The following is a 22577-nucleotide window of genomic DNA, read 5'->3' on the forward strand; positions in this document are numbered from 1 at the left end:
CACTTAGTATGCAGTGGTGCATTGTAAATGGTCAAGTCAGATACAACACATGGCATTTCCCAATCTCATTTGAGCACAGAGTTCTTCTTTCACCAAAATATTTTCATGTTTGTGCTTCCTGGGATGCAGTCTTTTATGGTAGTCAACCAATCAGATGTGTATTAAGCAGCTGTTATAGGCCTGGCATTTGCTAGGTACTTTATGATAGGCAAAGTCTAGTAAAGCAGACAAAACTAAGCTAAAAAGACCAGAAAAAAGGTACAAAATTATACAATGGAACTTGAGAGAAAGGAGGGCTCTGCAGTAGCTGAGGTGATCAGAGGGGGCTGTGGGACTCCAGCCAGGCCTGGACGCGATTTCAATAGGCAGAAAGGAAAGCTGGCACTCTAGGTGAGGAAGACAGCATGAACATGGGGATGGAAGAACACCACTTGCAGGGGGCCAGTGGGAAGACTGGCTTGACTGAAAGGAAGGTTTCGATCATGGATAACGATGAACTTAGTTAGGCCTTAGGGTTTTCGAGCAATCATTGCCACAAGTGACTCTCTTGTTCTAAGAGGGCTATTGAGAACCTCCTAAATGCAGTATATTTCTAGACCACTGTAGTGTCCCTGAAGCCACTTGGGCTGCCTGTGAGCAGAGTAGCCTGAGACCAGCTTCACACTGTGTCAAAGTCTTTGACCCAACCAAGTGCCATAATTCTATAGTAGAACTGACTGGGGGAAAGCTTTCATGTTCTTAAGTGCCTAATGGTGACATAAAAAGGTAAATAGCAATTTAGTTCCATAGAAACAACACTTGTGTTGGGAGCTTAAGGGATCCAGGAGAAGAAATTGACTTTGAGTCTGCCAGAAGCTTTGCTGATTCAGTCTCGTGGAGGTAAGGTTGGTTGATATTTCCCAAATGAGAACCATGTTCATCCACTGGAAGGTGTACCTACGTCAGAGATCAGAGCTATAAACACTAGAAATAAGAAGGCACCTGACTTATTGGTAAAATAGGATTCTTACATGTACTCCTCTTATCTACAGTTGGATAATGTCATTGCTTCCAGTGATTCTGGTGAATCCATTGAAACTGATGGTCCAGACCAGGTCTCTGGAAGAATCGAGGGTCATTATGTGTCAATGAAATCCTGGTAAGTAAAAGTGCCATTTAAAAATTTAATTTTTTTCATCTGCTGTTATGGGACAATGACTATCAGTTCATTTTAATAGTTGATAAACTGATGCAAAACATGACCACAGACCAGATTCCACATGTCATTCAGTCATCTCAACACAAAAAAATGAGGGAGTCATTTCTGCACCTGCCGAAAACCACTGGTAACATCCTCAGGACCTTTTCCATCTCCCGAGGAAGTTATTTTCTACTTTGTGTTTATGTCTCTCACACTCTCACTTCTGTCCTTCAAACCCTGTAAAGAGTAATTTTGATTCCATATCCATTTTTAGAAGGAAGGTTTGTTGGATTTGATTCTAACTGTGGCTGTGATTCTGATAGTTGGACACACTTCAAGACCTTGTTAGTCTTCACATGTCTGTTAGTTACTTAAATCTGACACACACAGGGGAACACTGCAGAAACACATGCTAAAATAGGGTTTGTTTTAACTTCTTATACTCTATAGTTTTTTCAAAGAGACATCCCATGAGTCTATGGATAGCAGCAAAGAGGAACCCCAGACCGTTCCAGAGACCCAGGATGGGGGCCTCCACCTGCAAGAACAAGGCTCAGGAATTGATTCGTGTCTTTTTCCTGCCGATACGGAAGCACAGAGCACAAATGACAAAAAGGGGTCGGCCTCACTAACTGTTGTGCAATTGTCTATACTGATCAAGTAAAGCTCTAATTTCTAAAACTTTGTGGGCCCTAAGAGCAAGGCAGGCTCCCTCTCACTATTTTTTACTTACAATTAAAATTTTAAAGCAGTTCCTAAAAATCTCCAAGTCAGCCAAGAACCTGACCATCTTCTCCCTGTCACTGATATTGTGGCCAAGGAGAGGGAATGATAGAGCTGGAGTAAAGCGGTCCCTGGGGGCTGGGGTGGCATTTTCAGCTATTTATAAAATTAACCCTTGGCTAGTCTTTCAGGTCCCAGGACTTGGGATCCATGTGGAACTGAGTAGTCTGTCACTCAGGTTTTACATGAGTATAATTACGGGGATGTAAGGTGCATGGGGCTTAGTTATAGACCAGGAGTGGGTTATTTAGGATTTTAGTGATACCGAGAGCATTTGGTACAATAGTTGTAATTTTAACTCTTTGCCATAACTTCTTCTACGGAATCATTTCCAGACTGGCCTGATGTGGACAGTTATATAACCAACTGAGTCCATTTTTGCCTCCATTCCTGTAACCTACCATCCACTACCACATCCCAAGAGGATTTTTCAGTAAATTTATATTATTCTCCAAATGTTTTGGACAGCCTTTACCTGGACAATATCATCTCAGAAATAGAGGTCACAAGTGTACTCAGAAAATATAGCTGAGAGCCAGGGCCAGGTGCCTGATGTGACTTTAACAAATGTCTTGTTCGTAGTAACATCCCTGATGAAAGCCAAGTGGAGAAACTGAACGTTTTCCTTTCTCCTCCTGATGTCATAAACTATCTTGCTCTCACAGAAGCCGCAGGACGGATATGGTAGGTTGGAGATTTGACTGTTGTGGATTATAAATGGGGCTGGAAGCTTTAAAAAGAACAATTACATTTTGAAACACTGTATTCGGCAACACTAACTGTTGTCTTGCTGTTGTTACAAAAAAAGTCTTAGACTGTAGCAGAAATCAGGGTGTTGTGTTTTTTGTTTTTTGTTTTTTTTGAGGCGGACTTTCACTCTTGTTACCCAGGCTGGAGTGCAATGGCGCGATCTCGGCTCACCACAACCTCCACCTCCTGGGTTCAGGCAATTCTCCTGCCTCAGCCTCCTGAGTAGCTGGGATTACAGGCATGTGCCACCATGCCCAGCTAATTTTTTGTATTTTTAGTAGAGACAGCGTTTCACCATGTTGACCAGGATGGTCTCGATCTCTTGACCTCGTGATCCACCGGCCTCGGCCTCCCAAAGTGCTGGGATTACAGGCTTGAGCCACCACGCCCGGCCAGTATTGTGTAAGAAACTCAGCTGAGGGGTGAGGGAGAGGAATAACAGGACCCAAAATTCAGGAAGCAACACGTTTCTGACTTCTTAAAGGGAGGAAGAATGGGCAGGGATACATAGGGCCCAAGGACATCATTTTCAATCACAGTACAATGAGCATTTGATGAATGAGTGAAATTAGCAAAGTCAACAAGAATCAAAGGTCTAGGCTGGGCTAATTCCAGCACTTTGGGAGGCTGAGGCGGGGAGATCACCAGGTCAGGAGACTGAGACCATCCTGGCCAACATGGTGAAACCCCGTCTCTACCAAAATTAAAAAAAAAAAAATTAGCTGGGTGTGGTGGTGCGCACCTGTAATCCCAGCTACTCGGGAAGCTGACGCAAGAGAATCTCTTGAACCCTGCAAGCCAGGATGGCACCACTGCACTCCAGCCTGGGCAAGAGAGTAAGACTGTCTCAAAAAACAAAAGAATCAAAGGTCTGTAAGAAGAAAGCATATCAGGTTCTAAGACTTCCAGACACAAGTCAAAAAAAAAAAACTGCTACTCACAGACACAGACACAAAGACTGTGTGGCAGAGAGTTTTCTTAATCACTGCCTATTTGATATGGCATTTTTTTTACAGACTTTGTAATTTATTTTGATGGAAATTACATCTTTATAAGGGAAGAAAGCTCTTTAATGTAAACACTACACATTAATTGTCTTATAAGTTCTAAGAAGAGAGGAATCACACCTTCCATTTTTCCAAATATTCCACAGTCTAAGGCTCAATAAACACTTGACCGAAACTGTGGACTCCTCTGTAACTGCATTGCTTCATTCTGTAATTCATTTATTTGTTCATTAGATATTCATTGTGTAATCATTATGTCCTCACTTTCAACAAATGCTGAGCACTCTTTCTTTACCTGGAACCACGGGGTTTTAAAAATTAAAATATGAAAAAACAAAAAGGTGTCTTCATACTTCTGGGGTCATGTAGCCTGGTGAAAAAAGACAGCCACACAAACAAGTCAATGTAAAATGCATTTTATTGAAAAATGTAACAAATCAGGTACTCACAAAATGTAATAGAAGTCCAGGGGTAGGGGAGATGAATTATAGCAGAGGAATGGAATCCAGGACTTTATGGGGCTTTGAAAGGGCGATGTAATTTGAGCTGGGCTTTGGAGGAAGGGTTAGGCTCCTATACTAGTAACAGGAAACCATATTCCAAACAGAAGGAGATAGTCTGCTTCAGAGGTGGTGCCACATGACCTAGAGTCAGGAGACCCTGTAGACTCCATGCATGCCCTGCCTTCCTTGCAAGCTCAGCCTCATGCTGGTGTTGGATGTTGTATTCCCACTGCAGTGTGGTTCAGTGGGAAGGCCCCCCACGTCTGGGATGCATATTTTGCCACGGAGATCATCTTTTGGCGGTGAATGGCCTGAAGCCCCAGAGCCTGGAGGAGGTCTCCTTGTTTCTCACCCGGTCCATCCAGAAGGAGGTAAGTTGTACTGACCAGCCCTAAACAGGGCAAATCAGTACCAGATGGAACAAGATCAAGGTCTTAGACTGAGTCTGAAAACTACTCTGAATACAAATAAGGCTCCCCCTTCTTCCACCACCAAGTGCCAATAACAGAATGCTCCTTCTGGACTCTTAGGATTCTTTCATATCAAGTAGCATTTGGAGAAGGCACTGGGCTAAGAGACAGAGCACCTGGGTTCAGTACCTCAGATCAGCATGAGGTAGCAAAAAGAGCTTGCATGGAATCAGACTGGTGCAAGGGTTCCAAACCAGCTCCTTCAACCAATTTGTGTGGTTTCCTTTTCTGCAAAATTATGGCTAATGATGGTGCTGGTTGTGGGATAATTAAATGAGATCATATGTGTAACGTGCTTACAAAGGTGACTGGCACATATTAGGTGCTTAATCAAGTTACTAGTTACTTTTACTTCTACTACAACTAACCATGGAATATTATACAAGCCCATTTTTTAAAGCCTCAATTTCCTCATCTCAGAAATTGTCATAGTCCTAACTTCCTCATAGAGTATTGCAAGAATTAAACATACTGTGTGGTGCTGGCATGGTGGCTCACACTTGCAATCCCAGCACTTCAGAAGGCCAAGGCAGGAGGATCACTTGAGCCCAGGAGTTCAGGGTTACAGTGAGCTATGGTTGCACCACTGCACTCCAGCCTGGAAGACAGAGCGAAACCCTGTCTCAAAGAAAAACAACAACAAACAAACCATAATATATAGGTATGCACTGAGCATGTTATGTTTTTTCAAGGACTAGCTATTGTCCTGAATATCTACAGTCTTGATGATGTTAATTCCTTCCCTGGTCTACTTTTATTTCTAACTAGCCCTATGACCTTAGGAAATTCACTGCCTTCTCTGGGCTTCAGCTTATTCTCACTAAACTAAAAGGCTGGTTTTCAAACTGTGCTTCTTGCATTCCTGGGATGGAGGTGAAAGGAGAGGAGAGGAAGGAGAGAATATGCTGGGTCTTCAACTGGAGAAGCTCACATTTATCCCTTTTTTTTTTTTTTTTTTTTTTTGAGACAGAGTTTTGCTGTTGTTACCCAGACTGGAGTGCAACAGCGTGATCTCGGCTCACCGCAACCTCCACCTTCTGGGTTCAAGCAGTTCTCCTGCCTCAGCCTCCCGAGTAGCTGGGACTACAGGCACACACCACCATGCCCAGCTAATTTTTGTATTTTTTTAGTAGAGACGGGGTTTCACCTTGTTGACCAGGATGGTCTCAATCTCTTGACCTTGTGATCCACCCACTTCGGCCTCCCAACGTGCTGGGATTATAGGCGTGAGCCACCGCGCCGGGCCTCATTTATCTTTTAGGAAAAAAGATTAGTCCAATCTTTCCTGTAAGCTTTCCTTAAGAAACAGCTCCTTGGCTTCAAATTTCTGAAAACCATTGTATTAGATGATTTCTAAATTTCTTCCAGCTCTGGGAAGTTTTTGATTATGTAGCATAGCTATGTTAAGAATATGTCTTATCTCTCCTGCACTACGTAATAATCCCTTTAGTCATACATATTGTGCTATCCCTATTACTCATTACCCTAAATGAGTAATCCCAGTGAGGATGAGTGAGTTGTTGAAGATACACAACTAGTTAGTGGCAGAGCAAGCACACATTCATTCACTTTCTATTTACTGAGCATCTACTGGGTGCTGGATACTGTGCTAAATTTAAGAGCTACAAAAACGGCCTCAGCCTGAGTTTAAGAAGCTCACAGAAAAGTGGATGAAGCAGGCATGTTACATGCTACTTACAATACTGTGTGTGCCCTGAGATATGAACACAGGACCACAGGATCACAGAGGTAGAATGGAGTAAACCTATATGAAGGAGGTCAGGATGGTGTCTCAAAGAAAGTCATGTTTGGCTTGGGTTTTGAAGACTGGATGGGAGTTTGCATGGTGGAAAAGAAGTGGATTTCAGGGCCACAGTCCAACAATCTGGTAACTATAGTACATTTTCTCTGCCGAAGATCCACACGGGGGCCAAGTGGTCAATAGAAGTTTCTGAACTTTTCTGAAAATTACCAAACACTACTCTGACCCAAAGATCCAGGCATTAATTCAGAAGCCAAGAAAAGAGTTCTTGCCTGCGAGCAGATCCAGGAGCTGTGCCTGGGTGTTGCTGACTGCAGTTTATCCTGACTGCCTGTCTAGACCTTGGACTCATTGCATGGGAAGGGGGCAACTGCATTTCTCTTGTGCTCGTTCTGCCTCCCCTTTCTAATTGATAACAGCCCCTAGATGCTACAGAGAAATATTCAGTATCCATCTTCATGGTTATCTGAAAGATCAGAAAATTCCCTTACTTCCCACTGCCACCATTCCTGACTTATCTGTGTTCAGGAATACCCACTGCTCTTTTAAAATTCAAACACATGGTCCCTGGAAGGAAGAAGAATATTGGAAAAGGGAGATGTGGAACCAAAGAGAGAACAGCCATGGGCCCTCAATGTTTGAAAGTGCCCAAGCCAATCCATTTACTCTCCTCCCTGTTATGCTACAGATGAGGGAATTGGAGGTTGGGGTGGTAACAGGGCAGGGACAGGGAGGGGAGAGATTTTAAAAGGAAGGGGAGAAGGTGTGTGCAGGGGAAGGACCTGATAGGTGGAGAAACTGATCAAGTTTCCATTTTCTCCCAATCTCTTCTGGGTGAGTCCCGTCTGGTGGTTTCATTTTGATTCACTTGTTTCAAGAAGCCTTTTTAATTCTTGGTGCCCTTGGGCCCCTTAGAGCACCGTCAGTGCTCCCTGGATGCTTCCTTAAAAGTTCAGGCCCATAGACACCAGAAAATAAAGATCCACGTTCCACCCAAGTATCCACGTCAGTCACCCCTGTCTTTTTCTGGCCCAGGTATTACAGTTCACCACAGGACTTTCTTCAAAACCAGCTCCAAAGGGTATGAATGAGAACAGATTGGGAAGCAACAATCTTAAAGCTAATCTTGAGTCGTTTAACTTTCTTTTTTCTTGTGTTTTAGAAAGTAAAGCTTACTATCGGCAGGATCCCAAATTCAGAGAAATTCCATGCTGTATCCTGCACATGTCCCTTAAAATGCCAAAGTGCTGCACCTTCTCAACTGGATAAGCCTGGAGTGGAGAGAGCACCAAAGAGGAGTCCCGCCATTAAAAAGAACCAGCAGAAGGGAGCCGGGGAGTAACATGCCCCAGAGTGGCAGAACAGGATGGAGCCGGGACTGTCTGACTCCGCTACTCACTGCTGCCTGTAATAGGAGATGGTCTGCACGCCCCTCAGAATTTCTGCTTCTGCATCTTAACCATGGGGGTGACCACTCCTCTCTGGCTATTGCATCAGAGATGTTGAGAGGGTCACATGGATGCTTGGAGAACCCGGGGGAAATGGAAGCCCTTATTATCTCAGCTATTGTCCCAAACACCACAGACAGATTGGGCCAGTCCCTCATGTAATACATGCTGTATTCTGTGAGGATGTGGTCCACATAATTCCTTCTTTGTTAAGGGATATACAGTTCCCAAGGCAAGATTCCCAAGGGAGATATGATACCTGATCAGGCTTCCCAAACACCTGCCTCTCATCAACCCCACAGGCCAGAGTGCTGAGACAGAGTGGCCTTTTGGATTCAAAAAGTATCTCTTGTTCTCATAAAGACTCAGCAACTATTTTAGAGTGGCAGCAGTTTGGGTCATATGCAGCCAATATCAGCTTGCTCTACAAGCAATAACAGAGCTACTTAGCACGTCAAGGTTGAAAGTTCTTTACTCATGGATGCATTGACTAATTGATCCTGGAAGGGCAAAGGAATAAAATTTTTTTTTTTTTTTTTTTTTTTTGAGACAGAGCCTCACTCTGTCACCCAGGCTAGAGTGCAGTGGCAAGATCTCAGCTTACTGCAACCTCTGCCGCCGGGGTTCAAGCGATTCTCCTGCCTCAGCCTCCTGAGTAGCTGGGATTACAGGCACCTGCCACCACACCTGCCTAACTTTTGTAGTTTTAGTAGAGATGGGGTTTCACCGTCTTGGCCAGGCTGGTCTTGAACTCCTGATCTCGTTATCCACCTTCCTCAGCCTCCCAAAGAGCTGGGATTACAGGCGTGAGCCACCCCACCAGGCCCAGCCAATAAAATTCTTTTTTACAAATAGGAAAACAAAGGCAGAGAGCTAAATCACTAATCAAATCAGGGAGTGACAGAGCAAAAGCAGCTTCAGAAAGCATATTTTACCAAGCTGTTGTTTCATGTGGAAGGAACTAAGGCCTGGGGTGGTGAAAGGGGTACCTTCTTTGATTCTCCAGGTCTCGTAACCATTCAGCTACAGAACCAAGAATCTAAAACCAGCTCTGGGAAACAAACATCCTGATGCCAGCCTTGTCTTTGGGCTTGGATTTGAAAATACCTTCAGCACTCAGAAGAGACATTCAAATACATTTCATTTCTGTTAGAAAGATTGTTGGGAAAGTATTAAAAAATTTTTTCATTTACATGTTGGTATGGCTTGGATCTGCGTCCTTTCCAAACCCCATGTTGAGTTGTAGGCCCCAGTGTTTGAGGCGGGGCCTGGTGGGAGGTGTTGGATCATGGGATTGTGGGGGTGGATTTCTCATGAATGATTTAGCATCATCCTCTTGGTGCTATTCTCGTGACAGTGAGTAAGTTCTCGTGAGATCTGGTTGTTTAAAAGTGTGCAGCACCTCCTCCCTCAGTCTCTTCCTTCTGCTCCTGCCATGTAAGACACCTGCTCCTTCTGCCACAAGTAAAAGCTTCCTGAGGCCTCCCCAGAAGCAGATGATGCCATGCTTCCTGTACAGCCTGCAGAACTGTGAGCCAATTAAACCTCTTTTCTTATAAAGTACTCAGTTTTGGGTATTTCTTTATTTAATGTGAGAATGAATTCATACGCATCCCATTTTGGATCTACTGTTTCTACTTCGATAAATTTATCCTACAGAAATACACAAAGATAGATGTAAAAAAAAAAAAGTTCACTGCAGCATTGTTTGTAATAATAAAAAATCAGGCTGGGCACTGTGGCTCACACCTGTAATCCCAGCACCTCAAGAGGCCAAGGTAGGTGGATCACCTGAGGTTGGGAGTTTGAGACCAGCCTGACCAATATGGAGAAACCCTATCTCTACTAAAAATACAAAAATAGCTGGGCATGGAGACACAGGCCTGTAATCCCAGCTACTCAGGAGGCTGAGGCAGGAGAATCACTTGAACCAGGGAGGTGGAGGTTGTGGTGAGCCGAGATCGTGCCATTGCACTCCAGCCTGGGCAACAACAGCAAAACTCCATCTCAAAAAATAGAAATCATTTGGGGATTGCTTAATTCTGATTTCATTTCATTGAACACTGCAGATGGTAAACTGTTCAGCACGCACAGTTATATAAAATTGTTCTTGTTATGTTAAGAATGAAAGAATCAAGTTGTACAAAAAGAATAACATCATCCCACTTTTGCAAAAATAGATGTTTGGTGTTTGTATATGTATATGTGTGTATCAGATTTCTTCAGCCCTCACTAGGTGAGAGGTTGTGCCTCCCAGGGCTATTACAAGGTTTCCCTGCAAGCACATTGCCTGATCAGGAGGAAACAGTCCACAGGTGTACTCTGTGCCACTGTCGCTCTATGTGCTTTTTTTAAAAAACTAAAGCTTAGAATCAAATGTTTAGTAAGAATTATCTCTGAGAAATATAATCAGGGTTGACCATGGGAAGAGAGGCATTTCTGTAATGTTTGAATTTTTTTTTTGCAATAAGCATATGTCACTTTCATAATAAAAAAATACAAGTGTTGGAATATATATATATAAATATATTCCCTTTTTTTTATTTTATGAGACAGAGTCTTGTTCTATCGCCCAGGCTGGAGTGCAGTGGCATGATCCCAGCTCACTGCAACCTCCACCTCCCTGGTTCAAATGACTTTCCTGCTTCAGTAGCTGGAATTACAAGTGCCCACCACCACACCTGGCTAATATTTCTGTATTTTTAGTAGAGACGGGGTTTTGCTATGTTGGCAAAATTGCAGGCCTTCTCCTTTCAAAAATGCCTGGGTGTGTCCTCCACATTCTGCTGCCTCTCTGAGGACTCATGTGCCTCTCCACGGGACCCCAGGGATGATGCTCCCCAGTGAATGTTCCCTGTTCCACCTGCAGTCAGATCCTCTTCAGGGAAGGTGGGTGTTAGAATGCAGATTCCAGGGCCCCACCCCAGATCTACAGAATCAGAATCTGTAGATCCAGGGTTCAAGCTGGTCTTGAACTCCTGACCTCAAATGATTTGCCAGCCTTGGCCTCCCAAAGTGCTAGGATTACAGGCCAGCCACCACACCTGGCTATATGCAGATATTTTTTAAACCTTCAGAAGAAGCCAAGCCACTGCAAAGAAAGAAATAAAAAAACCTCTAGATAAAACCACATGGCAACTAACAGTGTGGGTGGATACACTGCTTTGATACCCAAAGATCCTTCCCTGAGTCTGCTCAGAGGCTACACTACAATGCTAAACAGAGGTGGGTGCACAAACCTTACCCACCAGTCTATCCACCCCTCAATGAGGTAAAGAACAGCGGGAGGCCTCAGGGGTTGAATCACTGACACGGCTCAAGAAGTACTGAGCTCAGAACACAGAACTCCTGGCTCCCAATCACACGCTCTTCCCAGTCCACCCCGGGGAGATCAGCCAGCCTGCTCTTGGCCCTCTCTTAATCCCAGAACTTTCTTCCTCCCACAGCAGGGCCAGCTGGGGTCCTTGTTATGAGGATCCTGCCCTGGGGGCTTCTCTCACATAAGGGGTTTATTACCAAGGGAAATCTCAGGGCAGATGCCAAGCTTCCCCTAACTGAAAGATTCTGATTCTGTAGATCCAGGGTGGGGCCCTGGAATCTGCATTCTAACAGCCACCTTCCTGGAAGAGGAACTGACTGCAGATGGAACAGGGAACAAACACTGGGGAGCATCATCCCTGGGGTCCCATGGAGAGACGTGTGGTCCTCTGAGAGGCCACAGAACGTGGAGGACACACCCAGGCATATTTGAAAGGAGAAGGCCCACAGTTTCCAATAGTTCTGAAAGAGGTAAAAGATTATCACCACCTCCCATCTCCAAAAAGGCCTGATTCCCGAAGGGAGAAGCCTGGCTTTCACTCCTTGTTATCTGCTACTTGGGGACAGACACAACCAGCGCCTGGAGGAGCTGGGCACTGCTATATGCTGTTGTGCAGCTGAGGTGGAGAGAGGAGCCCACAGCTTAGCTTTAGCAAAGCCACTTCTGCCTGCTACTCCTCAGGGCCAGGTTTCATTCCTCTGTGCCTTCCCTTTTCTAGGGCTGGGGGCCACTTGTCCCCAGGGGTCCACTGAGGCTCTTTCTCCTAACAATGGGAGTGGCCCCAACAGAAGCTCATGACCAAACTGGCCCCAAAGCCCAGTCATCAAGCCATCTGTCTCAGACCTGAACTTTTAGGGTCCTCTTCTGCTGCATGGCTAAGAAAAGAAAGGTGTAGGACAGGCTGCTGGGAGATGCGGACAGTTCCCAGGCCAGGGCTGGAAAAACACTTGTGCCTCATATATGTGTAATTCTGCCAGAGCTAGGAGGATGGGATAAACCCTCCTTACAAGCTGCCCACAGCCAAGTCCACACCCACCCTCAGCGCCTTTTGCCACCTGTGTTCTCTCTGCTACCAGAGCTGCCTTTGGTATTTGTCCCAAACCAGCTGTAGGTGGTGAATGCGGGACTGGGGACTGCAGACTGATTGGCCCAGCTGTCCTGCCAGGGATGGCCCTGCCTGGCAGATTTCTAGAGGAAAGGAGTTCATGAGAATGGACTGGAGCTATTCTTGACCATCACATCCTTGGCTCAAATCTGGTACAGCCCTTCAGTCTTTCTGGGGAAGAAACCAGAGCCTACACATGTGGAGATATTAGCCTGGCCCTCCCCAGCTCCAGGCCATGCCTCCACCTCCCAGGCCAACACCTTTCCTGCACTCGTGCTTCTCAGCAGGGCATCTGGAGGCACCACCTCTCCAGCCTGCTCTCCCTTCCAAATGGTTGCCTTATGCCTCCAGAACAGGCCACAGAGGAAGTCTATATGTTTCCACTTTGTTCTCTTGGCTGAAGATGCAAACCCTTCAGAGTGAAGTCTTAAAAATAGCTGGTATGGTATGGAATGAATGCACAGGGCCAAATACATGCATCCTTACTTGAAGCTGTCAACACGTGAGTGTAGACTCCAGGAAGGCATTCTTCTCTACCTAGAGAAGGAAGCACTGTACATTCAATATATGTACTCAGTGTGTCTGCATATGTCGAGGAGGAGTGGAGAGGACAGGCGGAGAATCACAGCAATTCTTTAATAAGCTAAGATGATGGTGCACCACGATCCCCCCACCTCTATCCCATTTCTCTCCAGAGCTTGTGCCAAGTGACTTCCCCTAGAGATGATAAGAGGAATTTAAAATATCATAAACAAGCCCAAAGGAAGAGAATGTTCAGATTCAGCTGGATTAGCTCAGAGCTCTTCAGTGAAGTTGAACTTTGTGGACATGCAAGATATGTGCTTGATTGAAAAAACTCTTTAAAATGTCTGAGTTAATGAAATCTTTGTCTGTTGATTGAGAATCTGGTAGGATTTGGTGGCCATTCTCCAAATCAACTCTGGCTAGATGGTTCTAGAAAACTAAGGGGGGCTTAAGGGACTCTTGCAGTCATAGCACTGGACTCTGGAGCCGTGCTGCCCAATACGATAGCTGCTAGATCCATGTGGCCATTTAACTGTAACTAATGCAAATGAAACAAGATTTAAAATTCAGCTTCTCAGTTGCATTAGCCACATTTGAAGCATTCAATAACCCTATGTGACAAGTTGGTACTGTATTAGATGGCAACAAATGTGAAATATTTTCATCATCACAGAACGTTCCAGAGGCCAGCACTGATCCAGAGTATTAAGCCCCCAAGAGGAGAACAATTCACATATTTCTTATTCGCCCCTATATTCCTAGCATAGAAATAAAGGGCGTGGCTCATAACAAGTGCTCAATAAGTATATGTCAAAAGAAGGAATGTTGTGTTAAATACTAATTCATGAACAATGTTTATGAATTCATGAATTAGCATTTATTAATTGCATCTGACCCCCACACCTGGCTAATTTTTTGTGGTTTTGTTTTTGTTTTTAAGAGATGAGTTCTCACTATGTTGCAGGCTGGTCTCGATCTCCTGAGCTCAAGTGATTCACTTGCCTCAGCCTCCCAAAGTGTTGGGATTACAGGCATGAATCACCAGACTGGGCCCTTTTAATATAAGCTCTCTTGTCAACAATTAAGAGGTTTCTATGCAGTAGTTAATAAGCTTGGTGCTGTTACGGGGACATAAAAGAAATAGAAGATCTAAAACTCTCTTAAAAAAAGAGCTTAGGCCGGGCACGGTGGCTCATGCCTGTAATCCAAGCACTTTGGGAGGCCGAGGAGGGTGGATCATGAAGTCAAAAGATCAAGACCATCCTGGTCAACATGGTGAAACCCCGTCTCTACTAAAAATACAAAAAATTAGCTGGGCACGGTGGCATGAGCCTGTAATCCCAGCTACTCAGGAGGCTGAGGCAGGAGAATTGCCTGAACCCAGGAGGTGGAGGTTGCGGTGAGCTGAGATCATGCCATTGCACTCCAGCCTGGGTAACAAGAGCAAAACTCTGTCTCAAAAAAAAAAAAAAAAAAAAAAAGAGCTTACTACATGGTGAGGAAGAGAAAAATTGAGCATGCCATGATCTTTTGTTTATCTGATATCATTTGAAATGATGCTATTCTATAAGTTTAATTTTTAGCTTATATTAATCAGAATCTTTTTAAAATTGGTTAACACTTTTACATTCTTAAACTTCTCCCACTCAGGGACATGATTACAGGCATTCTAAATATCTACCACATTCTAAATAGCTCCTAAGGAGTACTAGGCTGTGGGGGACCATTTTCCCCTATACCAATTGATCCTGGACTGCCTGTTTTTTTGTTTTTTTTTTTTTTTAGGCGGAGTTTCGCTCTTGTTACCCAGGCTTGAGTGCAATGGCGCGATCTCGGCTCACCGCAACCTCCGCCTCCTGGGTTCAGGCAATTTTCCTGCCTCAGCCTCCTGAGTAGCTGGGATTACAGGCACACGCCACCGTGCCCAGCTAATTTTTTTGTATTTTTAGTAGGGACGGGGTTTCACCATGTTGACCAGGATGGTCTCAATCTCTTGACCTCATGATCCACCCGCCTCGGCCTCCCAAAGTGCTGGGATTACAGGCGTGAGCCACCGCGCCTGGCCTGGACTGCTTTTTTTATGCTGTGGGCTGCAAAAGGAAAGGATGCAGCTTGTTCTAACTGCACACACACTAGGAGTCAATAGGCTTTGAGTGTGAGTTTAAGAGGTTTTGTGAGTAAAGGACGCTGGTTCTCAATACAGGGGCTCTGTGACACTGATTTGGAGTTCTCAGTTGCCTTGGTGCTACTGGTGGTGGTGGTGGTGGTGGAGGTATTTCCATTTGCTTCCCTCTTGGCTCCCAGGTGTGTTCTGGGTAGGTGAGACCACCAGAAAAACAATTAGAGAGAGAATAAAATTACTCTCCAAGAAAAATCAGAGGACAATTAACTATCAAACAGCAGAGTTCAGAAAGGAAGGAAATCATAATGGAACAAAATGGCAGCCATGACTAACATGCAGAGAGTGCCTTCTATCTGTCAAGCAATATTCAAACACTCTACTGACTCCTAGAACAGTGCTGTGAGACCAGGACTCTTACTCTTCTGGGGTTAAAGCACAGAGGAGACAAATCACTTGCTCAAGGCTATGGCTAGTACCAGACAGAGTACTAGCCAGAGACAGAGTACCAGAGACAGAGTACCAGACTCTTACTCTTCCTGGGTTAAGCACAGAGGAGATAAATCACTTGCTCAAGGCTATGGCTAGTACCAGAGCCAGAATGCAAACCATAAAGACTGGCTTTGTAGACCACAGGCCTCCTGGAAGAGGAGGTGAAACCGAGCTCTGAAAGAGGAGAATCCAACAAGGGATGGCAGTGCAGATAGAATCAGACATGGAGCTGACTTTCCAAAAGTAAAAACAAGAAACATGTTGGAATGACTCATATAATGATTCAGCTTTTTTAAACATCTCTTATTTCAGTAACATGCAATCATAGCCAGGCCTTTCGCCCAGAAGAACCACAGGAGTGGTTTCTTTTGTGGTTCCAGGAGCCAGGGGAATTCTGTGGCGGCTCTCGTTATGACTAGTAATCATGTTTCACACCCGTTCTTTGAGCTGGCCACCTGGCTCCCTGTTATACTCAAGTTAACATGAAACTAACGCATACCTCTAGTGACAAACGCATTAGGCTAGTCCTCTGGACAGAAGATAAGTCATAAAGAGTCCTTGACTTGGTAGACCTTGTCATCAAGTGAGGGTAATAAAAACACATACACAGATACCTACAAGGCAAATATGGAATCCTTTGTTAAAGTAACGACTTGCCGTTACAAACACAAAAGTCTTAAGACTAATCCCATCTAGTTGGTTTGGAAAAAGGTTCAAGGGAGAGATATAGTTGGGGTGGAGAGGTGCAGTGGGAGGGATTCCAGGTCTTGAATAATGAATAGGATTCACTTAATATTCTAGAACAGGCCAAACCCCCAATGCACAGCCACCAGAATGTAACTGGAGGGTCAAAGAAGTTTTCGAGGGTCCTGTAGAGCTCCGTAATCCCTGTCAGTTGTCACTGTCAGCACTTTTCCAGCATCTTCCAGGTTCAGGGACTGTCAAACACTGGTGATATTAACTGGAATAAAATATCTTCCCTCAGGGTGGTGATAGCCTAATTAAGGATACAGGTGTGAAAATTGTTTAGGGGTAAAAATTTCCGTTGCAGAATGAAAATATATATCCACACATAAACATATGTATGAATATTCATGGTAGCACTATTCATAATAGCCAAAAAGCAAAAATCTCCATTAATTGAGGAATGGATAAATAAAATGTGTATTCATGGAATAAATAATATGGAATATTATTTAGTCATAAAAAAGAGGCTAGGCATGGTGGCTCCTGCCTATAATACCAGCATTTGGGGAGACCAAGGCGGGTGAATCTCCTGAGCTCAGGAGTTCAAGACAAGCTTCAGCAACATGACGAAATCCTTAATGAGAATCTTTAACTCCTTTATAGGTAATAATTACTATAATCATCAAATCTTAAAATTACCTGGAAAATCAGGGGTTCCACTTGAAAATCCATTTATACTAAAGTGTAAATGACTATATGCATCTTAACAGAGCAAAAAGATGGCAGGAAAGGACAAGAGCAGACTCAATGCTTAGAAGGGCAGAATGTGCAGAGCTAGACTTCAGAGAAAGTGAAAAGATGCCAATAAAGCACCCAAGACAAATGGCATATTTCTCAACTCATCAAAAGCTAAGTAGCTATTGATAGTGGGTAAAGCAGCTACAAATCACACTTTATCCCCCAAAGCCTTCTTTTGGAAATTGCTAAGAAAACATGATTGCTATTTTCACATATTTGGGACTAGCAGGATTTTGTTGTGCTCCAAAGAAAGGTAACCCCTTGATTGTTTTGTTTTGGGGGGTTTTGTGTGTGTGTGTGTGTGTGTGTGTGTGTGTGTGTGTGTGTGTGTGTTTGCCTTATATGCTAATCCAACCCTGATTTCTCATAGGCTATCTTGCAATCCCATCATCTTGCCAGGCAAAATCACATAAAATTTAACACTGTGGGAGAAAAGGTCTTCAAAATCCTCAATAATGACCCATAAGGTCCCTAACTAGGAGACCAGAAGAAGCTCTAGTTGTGAGCCCAGTGGAGGAGGCATGGGCTCAAACTCAAGAAGAGGGAAATTTAGGAAGAAATTAGTCTTGAGCAACTACAGAGAGCTAGCAAGATGCTGCCAGCACAAATCAGCCTAGATGCTGTAAAACACCTTTTCCTTAATTAATATCTCACACTTTTCAAATGAGTGAAACTGCAAAGGGGTCTGCCAAGATTCCTCCATGCTTACATAAGCCAAACTTGAGCTGCGTTGTGGATTTATTAGGCAGTGCTCTGAACATTTTTAACGTAGTCTTTATTTATTGAGCTATATAAATAGACTTGATACTAGTGTCACCATCAATTTTGGAAACATGCCTCCCTTCATACGGTCTTATGTTGGCTGTTAGGCATTTGCACGCTATTCATGATCATCAAAATAATTTCATATCTGCAACCCTCCTTTCCCCTGCTATCCCTCCTTCCCAATTTGATAGATTTTGAGAGGGTAGATTACCCAGATCATTAAAACAATATCAGGATTGCCTTATTAACTCTCCGTGATCTAGGAATTGGAGAGAAAGAAGCATAAAGCATAAAAATGCCCTGAACAATTTTAATAAAGTATGTATTTACTTGGTAAACATTCAACCCATAGGGTCTAGCTCAAATGCCACGCTTCTCAACAGCTCTCTTTGCTTTTCATTCCTGGGCCTAATTGATTGTCCCATCTATATTTCCACATCACTTTGTATCCATTACCTCTGCAGTATGTAAATCTATTGAGGTTATTTGTAAATGTATCTGTTATTCCACACAAATCTGTGGATTCTTTGAGGGCAAAATCACACCTTGGTCATGTTTATATTTGAGAGTCTTTAAAAATAAAGCAAAAAATTAGAAAACCGCAAAAGAGTCTTTAAGAGTACTTGAAATAATAACAATTGCATGTCTAATTGAATTGAAATATGAGGTAAGCATCTCACAATGTAAAGCCTTCCACAAAGTGCAGCTGCAATGCTCACAGGTACACCAAGTCTCTAGTTGCTTTTGGTTATGTAGATGAGTTCTTAGAGCTATATGGTTCAGAGACTCTAGAGATACTAGAGTTCTAACATTTGTCATTAGCAAAAGCCCTCCACTTTGCCCTGAGACAGTAAACCAAGAATTTATTCAGTGCGACTTAATACAGGTTTGGAACCACTATAAAAGATATCTTCTTTATTCTTAAAGATGCAAAAGAAATGGGCCTGTCATGGTAGCTCACGTCTGTAATTCCAGCACTTTAGGGTGGGTGGGTCACTTGAAGTCAAGAGTTTGAGATGAGCCTGGCCAACATGGTAAAACCCTGTCTCTACTAAAATTACAAAAATTAGCCAGGTTGGTGGTGCATGCCTGTAGTCCCAGCTACTCAGGAGGCTGAGGCAGGAGGATCACTTGTAGGTTGCAGTAAGCCAAGATTGTGCCACTGCACTCCAGTCTGAGTGACAGAGCAAGACTCTGTCTCAAAACAAACAAAATAAATGAAAGTGATCTGATTTTTCGAATATCTACTCAACAATGTGAGGTGTTGTACTGGGACTTGATGAACATTATTCCATTTAATCTCCTCAACAATTCTCCAAGGTAAGTACTGTCAACATCATTTTTCAGGTCAGAGAGGATAAATAACTGTGTCAAGGTCATGGATTTTCACCAAGGTTGGCCTCCCTCCAGGGCCCATGCACCACTGTATAAGGCACAGTCTTTAGAGTCCTACTGATGTGCCACTGAGTTTGACCTTTAGCTTGGAAAATTCACTTCACCATTCTGGGTCACAATTACCACATTAGCAAAATGGAAATTTTTTGACAAATAATAATGTAATCTTTTAAGAAAAGCATCAAGCCCTAAGGCCTATCTTTTTTTTTTTTTTTTTTTTTTTGAGACAGTCTTTCACTGTTGCCTGAGCTGGAGTGTAATAGTGCAATCTCGGCTCACTGCAACCTCTGCCTCCCAGATTCAAGTGATTCCCCTATCTCAGCCTCCCAAGTAGCTGGGACTAGAGGCACTCATCACCATCCCTAGCTGATTTTTTGTATTTTCAGTAGACATAGGGTTTCACTATATGGGCGAGGTTGGTCTCGAACTCCTAACCTTGTGATTTGCCCACCTCAGCCTCCCAAAGTGCTGGGATTACAGGTGTGAGCCAGCATGCCTGGCCAGGCTTATCATTCTAAATCCACTCAAGGAAACATGACTAATTGCCATGAAATAAGTATTGTGAAACAGAAGAGAAAAGGTATTTAAGTGCCTGAACCATATAAACCATAAATGATACAAGAATTCAGAGAAAGAGAATATACATACAAGCATTGTACTCAGAGAAGGCTCCTTGGAACAGACAGGGCTTAACTTGGGACTTAAAGGATGAATGACATTTGGAAAGACAAGTAGCGAGAAAAATGACTTAAAATGAACATAATAGTGAAGAGACACTGCACATAACGATAACGAAAACTACCATCTGTTGATTGGTTACAGCAGGAAATGAGCCAAGCCCTCTGTAATCATTGCCTCACTTAATCCTCCCAATAATTTTTATAATGCTAGGTGTTGGATTATTCCCATTTTACAATGAGGAAACTAAGGATCAGAGAGGTCATACAGCTATTAAGTTGTAGAACTAAGATCTAACTCCACATTCTTGTCTAACCAGGAATGATAGTACATGTTGGAGAGAGATTGTGTAGAGAATATGGAAAGCCAGATGGCTTCTATAGTCACTGGGCGTATAAGTCTATGTGAACTAATTTTCCCCTCAAAATGTTAACAGATGCAACATCTCACCCAGATTCCTAAAACTTGCCCTACCCTTTGACGGAACAACAAATCCCCCTCATTTGACTTGACCTTTTCTGGGCATCACTGAAGCATTTCATTTTTGCCAATGTCAATAGATGTCATGTTTTGTTTGTTTTATCTTGAAGTCAACACAAAATCAAGGTGGTTTCCAGTACCTACTTTTCTTCCCTTTTGAAAATTAGCCTTTCTTCTCCTTTTTAAAGTTAATAACTAATAGCCTTTTAACTTAATAACTTGTCTATTATTTCATTGTTGAGAGAACAACAATGACAGGCTGGCTGGTCAATGAATAAGCTGCTTTATTTCCTTAATTTCAGCTGACAGATGGCAGCCACGTGACATACTTTACAGAGACACATTTCCCAAATATTTTTCAGAGGAAGATCGTTCTTTGAGGTCTTTGTTTTGCAGTCAAAATTTCTTTTAATCCCATTATGCTTAACAAAGAGTTCCATATTTGGTTATTGTTATAATTTTAGACTCATTCTTTCATGTGCCTATTCACATTTGTCTCTTTCTGTCTTTCTCCCAGATTTCTGATCCTTTGCTCATTTCTTTGAGCCCTTAAACAAACGAATTCTTTCTGCACGATATCATATCAGAGGATGTCTTGGGTTCTTTTATCTTGTTAGTCCTCATGTTCCAAGCCGTTCAAGAATTTAAATTTAGACCTCTTATATAGAAATGACTTGATCTAAAAAAGTTACTTCCCTCATTGTCCTTCACAAAATAAAGCAATCAAATCCTGTGACTATGTGACTTCAGGGGTCTGGAAGTGATCTGGCTTCAATATAAGTCAACATCGGTCATTGTCTTTTGGGTTCAGAAAGAACTACTTTTTTGATGACCACCATGATTGAAGCATCCACACCTGCTTCTGTTCATCTAGAACGGCAGTCAGTCAACTTGTCACACAGCCTCTCGGTATAAATGCTGTGCAAAGTTGGAGTCCCCAGCAGTTAGTGGGAGTTTGCTCCTTGAGTGCCTGGTAGGAAGGAATCACTTAAAAACTTAGGGACCATCAGGTAAAGCTGCTACTGTAAACACTCTGTTGATTTTCTTGGGATGCCAATTATTAAAGACTAAATGAAAGCCGAGGAAAAACATATGTCTTTTCAGATGGAAAATTCTGGATCCCATTGCTGTAGACATGAGGATTGCCGCTTGGAAAGGAAGCAAAGTGTATTGAAGTTAGCAATCAAAAACACTGCAGTGACTTCAAAAAATATGGACTGATAAGACAGGGGAAGGGCAGTGAGGAGGCAGAAAGTGCACTCACTGTACCCGCTTCTTGAGTGTCCTGCTGCCCCTGGTGCCCTCCTATGAAAATTCAGCCAGGAATGAATTTTCCCTAGCTGAATGAGCCCTACCTAGCCGGGGGCAGCACAGGGCAAACGTAGCCAGTGAGTATCATCCTACCTGACTCTCAAAGGGGGCCTCATATCGAAATGCTTAGTAACCACAGTATCTTAATACAACATAAATCCACTGTAAAACCACATGGGAAAGTATGCAGCTAGCACTTTCTTAGAAAATGACAGGCAGGTGGAGAGGAATTATATGGCATTTCCCATATGTTAACTGATTTTCATTTCAGGTCTGGAAATAAAACCAAATGTAATCATTGTGGCAGGACTGAATAACGATATGTCTATACGTTCAGCCCTTATGGCGTTTCTTTCCCAGAATAAAATTTGCCAAGAAAAATAGAAAGCTATGCTTAAAACTTAACTTGCCTGTTCCAATGCAACTCTATATGTATTGAATATCCACTAGGCACAAGGCACCCTGAAGACATAAAGACACATTAAATATGACCCCTCTTTCTATCGCCATCTCTGACATTGCAGACTGTCAAGGTGAGCACGTGACTGGAAATACAAGGGCTGAAGATTTGGTAAAAACAAAATCAATGTCAAAACCAAATTCACCTCCTTACTCGCAAACCGATGATACTTGATAGCAGGAAGAAGCCCTAAGTGCTAAGTGTTCTTTAGCTTCAGTAAGTTGTCCGCGTTTTTAGTTTTGTCTATTTGCCAATTTGTATCTGCTTAAGAAAAGCCATTCACTCAACAAATATTTCTAGCACCGATTACACTCCAAGCACTATTCAAGGCACCAGAACTGTAACAACAGACAAAAGCAGCAAAAATTGCTGATCTCATGGAGCTTACCTTTTGGTAACTTCAATTCCAGCATAAAAATTACAATAATAGTTCTGTTTTCCACACAAAGTTGTTAAAGACGATATATTTCCTGCCAATTATTTTAGGGACTTTTTATTAACTGACATCCGAACTGAATTAATAGTGAGGTCGGGTACAGT

The 22577-nt window shown here is 43.1% G+C and overlaps 1 protein-coding gene across 2 annotated transcripts in view; it reads left to right on the forward strand.

Moving 5' to 3' along the window:
• Positions 1 to 22577, forward strand: part of PLEKHS1 (pleckstrin homology domain containing S1) — a 53371-nt gene that overhangs the window by 15608 nt on the left and 15186 nt on the right. The window contains exons 10-14 of one of the 2 annotated variants that reach the window (XM_009010303.5): positions 1032 to 1138; positions 1631 to 1840; positions 2546 to 2647; positions 4459 to 4594; positions 7618 to 9433. In XM_009010303.5, coding sequence (XP_009008551.3) covers positions 1032 to 1138; positions 1631 to 1840; positions 2546 to 2647; positions 4459 to 4594; positions 7618 to 7797 — 735 coding nt within the window. In that variant the 3' untranslated portion in view covers positions 7798 to 9433. The other variant, XM_017963170.4, reaches the window with a different exon arrangement.

The sequence above is a fragment of the Callithrix jacchus genome, chromosome 12, assembly GCF_049354715.1.
Source record: "Callithrix jacchus isolate 240 chromosome 12, calJac240_pri, whole genome shotgun sequence".
In the NCBI taxonomy this organism is placed as follows: Eukaryota; Metazoa; Chordata; class Mammalia; order Primates; family Cebidae; genus Callithrix; species Callithrix jacchus.